This window comes from Anarrhichthys ocellatus, unplaced genomic scaffold (genome assembly GCF_004355925.1).
Source record: "Anarrhichthys ocellatus isolate YVR2014 unplaced genomic scaffold, GSC_Weel_1.0 scaffold228, whole genome shotgun sequence".
Taxonomy (NCBI): Eukaryota; Metazoa; Chordata; class Actinopteri; order Perciformes; family Anarhichadidae; genus Anarrhichthys; species Anarrhichthys ocellatus.
The window spans coordinates 4700-9088 of record NW_022280258.1 but is presented as its reverse complement, the minus strand read 5'-3'; the positions used below and the strand labels follow the sequence as shown (position 1 = coordinate 9088).

General features: G+C 38.8%; 1 protein-coding gene across 1 annotated transcript in view; it reads right to left on the bottom strand.

Moving 5' to 3' along the window:
- Positions 1-1543: 1543 nt before the first annotated feature.
- The window catches only part of LOC116400981 (MAGUK p55 subfamily member 5-A-like), a 7240-nt gene continuing 4394 nt past the window's right edge, over positions 1544-4389 (bottom strand). The window contains exons 8-9 of the mRNA XM_031879116.1: positions 4230-4340; positions 1544-4119 (exon numbers count right to left, since the gene is read on the bottom strand). Of these exons, the coding sequence (XP_031734976.1) occupies positions 3943-4119; positions 4230-4340 (288 nt within the window). The 3' untranslated portion in view covers positions 1544-3942. The remainder of the gene's footprint in view (positions 4120-4229; positions 4341-4389) is intronic.

Here is a 4389-nt window from a genome sequence, read left to right as displayed (position 1 = left end):
CTTTGAATTACCTTGTTGTTGAAATGTGCTATACAAATAAACCTGCCTTGCCTTGCCTATCCATTCCTGACTTGATTCTGGGTGGATGAAAGTTTTTCTCATGGAAGTTAATTATTGCGCTTCGGAACAGTACGAGTGACAAAATACTTCAACTCAAAGGCTCACTCACTTACCAGCTTTTTTCAGGGCTTTCAACCCCATCTCATGGTCTTCCACGGCGTACGGACACTTCGGTGTCATGTGAACGAACTGGAACATCAGTCACATGATGGCCGTTTTTTGGCCTGGTGTTCCTCACTTAGGTCATGTGATGACGTTCCACTTGTTCCATTCACTGATGGAAACCATGAGATCTGGTTGAGTGAAATAGGATATTTTTTGTCACATACACTGTAAAAATCTGCAGGCAAATTCTAACATTATTGTAGCATTCTCCCAAAATACATTAAAATACTGTGTATTTTGATGCCTTTTAGAGGCAAAAACACTGAACATCAACAGCAGGCCATTGTACGAGTCAATGGTATTATGCAGTATTGTCATTTTAGCAGAAAAAATGGAGGGAAGAGGCCTCATGTAACCATCGGCATCATTTCATCACTGTTCATCCTGCTTTCTGGAATCAAACTAAAAGGTAAATAACATTAGGGGTGACCGTGGCTCACTGGGTTAAGAGGGTTGTCTGACAACCGGGAGGTCAACGGTTTGATCCTCAACTGGGACGGGTCACGTGTCAAAGTGTACCTGAGCAATACACTGAACTCCTGGGTGCCTGTCATTGGCAGCCCACTGCTCCATATATACAGGGATGGGTCAAATGCAGAGACACATTTCCCCCTTAAAGGGATCAATATAGTATAAAAAATTTAATTACAATCATTTTTTTTCAACATCTGGTTGAGAAGATAATATGATATTCAGGCATCTGGTTATCCAATTCACAGCACTGTGGAGATCCTTGGAGCAATGCAACACTACATCATTTGTGACTGAGGTTAAATTTAGAGATGCACTGATACTGATATCTGTCTGACACTGACTCACTGGGTCCAGAATTGGATATCATTCTTTTAAGAAATTAAGTGCATTTATATCCAGTTATTTGTTTCATGTTGTTTTACAAAGTGAGGAAAAGCAATGTTGAAGTAAAGCCTGATTTTGCCTCTTAAGTTGCCTTATACACATTAATTCAACACTGGTCTGGTATCAGATCAGTTCTAGGTATTGGCCGATAAAGCGCAGCGATCAGTATCGGGCTGAAAATGTCCTCGGATGAATTCTTGAACTTGAAAGGACAAAGAGGGAACCTTCAACGATGGATGTTCTTCCTCGCATGAGGAACATTTCAAGCCAAACTCCACTAAAGAATTTTTGCATCTGGCTTTCATTCATTTGAGTTACTTTAACATGTTAGTCTCTGTCTTGAGAACATTTTCTTGGCCAGATCTGTTTTGGAAAAATATGTACTTGAGGAAACGTTAAATATGTAAAACAAAATCTGTACATGAAGAAACCTCAAACAAACAAAAAACAAAGTCAGTTGTTTTCTATCAATCATCTATTTATTTATTTATTCATTGTGAATATTCATACAAAATGCAGATTTACTTAGGAAGTGATGTCTGATAAACAAGTGGTATCAATTAACTTTACATTCAATACAGTTAATTCCGCTTAGCTCCACACCCTCCTCCTGGACCAATGGCAGTTGAGGCAAAAGGTAAAACCTGCAATCCTATTGGTGCATTCTGGACTTCATAAATCTATTTTTCAATATTACAAATATATAAATGCTCTAGCCAGTGACGAGTGATATTTTGTCAGTTCATAATAATACTTTGCTGTCTACACACACACACACACACACACACACACACACACACACACACACGACTAAAAACTACAACTTTCACGTTTTCTGTACCTGCTCAGGTTCAGACGTCACTACTACTCAAATGTGATCAGATAGGAGCGTAAGAGTCCGAGAGGAAATATCAAGTGCTCTATTGCAGTAGCTTGTACTTTAACAGGAGAGCCGGTCAGAGGCTGTCAGTCAGTGTGAAGAAGGCTGCAGCTTCAGGCCACAGTGGACAGATTTTAGGGTAAAGTCAGCATCTAATGCTGTTTCGGTGTGTACGTACACACCTGTGTGCGTGTGTTCTTCATAGCAATAATCAGCGTGGATTTAAATCAGCACTTTATGAATCTTAGTGTGTCTGTGTGACTTTTCACATTTACTTCTCACCAGGGGCCTCATCTGTACTCTGTGCTCGGGGGGCCAACTTATTAACTACAACAACTAAAAAGCCATAACACAAAATTCAATTTTTTACACAGATTCTCGGCACTGCAAAAGGTTAAAATAATTGTGACTGTGATCATTTAAATATTTTGAATCATAGCGGTTGAAATGACGACAGAATAAAGGCAAAGGGTGCGTAACGAACGAGGCCTCACATTTCTGAGAAAGAGCTCTCAGAGGAAAGAGGGATTTGTCCAGGTCCATATTTTGGTCTCACTAAGAACTGTGAAGATAAGAAAGAGATGAGTGTCGTATCACTCGGGCACCAAACAAGATCTCTTTGTAGAGGGGTCCTCCCTTTGAGGAGGCCCTACACACAAAGCTACATGGCATGTATGTCATTAGGGCCAACGGGTCAATACATTCCACTATCCATACTCTCTGCAGTACATCTGAGTATTAGGGTCAATACATTCTACTATCCATACTCTCTGCAGTACAACAGAGTATTAGGGTCAATGTTAAGAAAAGACAAAGGTCATGATGTTATGAGAATAAAATTGGAATTACAAGAAAAGTCACATTTCAACAATACATTTATAATCTTATGGAAATAAAGTAATCATTTTCTGAGGGAGAAAACTGTTATTTCAAGAATATAATGTTAATTATTAATTAAAGGTGTAGAATTAAGTTGTAGTTTTCTTTTAATAGTTAAGGATGAAGTCATAATTGTATGATATAACTTGTACTAGTAAGGTGATATTTTGATAATTGAGTATTTGGAGAAACATTTTCCATGTTATGAAACAAGAAAAAATCCTTATATTATAGGATAATGTTAAAATTTTACTAAATCTAATATTCTACAATTTAAACTGTAAAATTACAAGATCTTAATATTAAAAGAGAACAGTTGATGGCAGTCTGTCGGCGTTTATGCGTGAGGGAGTATTGATGTTATAGATTTCTACAATAAGCACATTAATATCATATCTGGAAGGATATTGAGATGAAGTGAAACCCAACAATAGAGTCCAGTGGGTTTTATGGTGACAGGCAGCCAGAATCAGCTGTGTCAGCAGAACAGTATGCTGTGTATCCAGTCTGCTGGGAACGATGAAGCTAATGTCTGTCATCGTAAAGACACGCAGTCCTCCAAACCCATTCAACTAACAACTGTACAGTCGCACTATATAGTCTAGTTAGTTTACATACATGTGTTAGGATATACCAACACATGTATGTAAACTAACCTGTGCTGTTTTTATCCCAACATACAGCCTTTTGTTCTAAAAAAAATAAATTGTCACTGTAATATTAGGATTTTCTTTTCTAGTGAAAATCCAACTATATTTAATAATATTATGACTGTTGTTAATAGTCTTGACTTTTTCTTGTAAAATTAGAAATTGATTTCATAATATCAGGATTTTTTTCTCCCAAAACTACATTATCTTATAATATGATGGTTTTTTTTCTTAATTTATCTCTTAATATTATGACATTATATTGTAAAATAACAACTTTAGGTTGTAATATTGTGATGTTTTCCCATAAAATTACAACTTCATCTCTCAAAAGACTTGTAGTCTCGCTGCGGTGGCCCTAATACTCCATCGTAACGCAGCATCAGGTGTGTTGGACCGCTAAAAACGTGTACTCTGCTGTGACTCTCTCTGACTGGTGTGTGTGTTCTCTCAGCGCAGCCAGGAGCAGGGCACCCACTGGGGCTCAGTGTCCAGTTTATTGATGAGTCGTAGCAGCTCGTTGAAGGCTTTGTCCTGGTCCGCGTTGACGATGACGGCGTCAAACAGGTGACCGCAGCTCTGCTCCATCTCCCGCGCTTTCTCAATGATGTCCCGCAGCTCCTCGGGCTGTCCACAAAACACACACATTAGTGAGAAAAACAGAGATGTAAACACTGGTGATATTTATCTTTGACAGAGTGTAAACAGGCGGAGTAGAAGGGACACTGAATAAATACCTTGGGGTTCTTGTTGTCTTTAGCCAATAGGGCTCGGAGTCTTTCCTGGGAGGGCGGAGCTATGAAGATGATGTAAGGCTTCAAGTCAGAACTCCTGAGCACCTTAAGAGCCTACACACACACACACACACACACACACACACACACACACACACACACA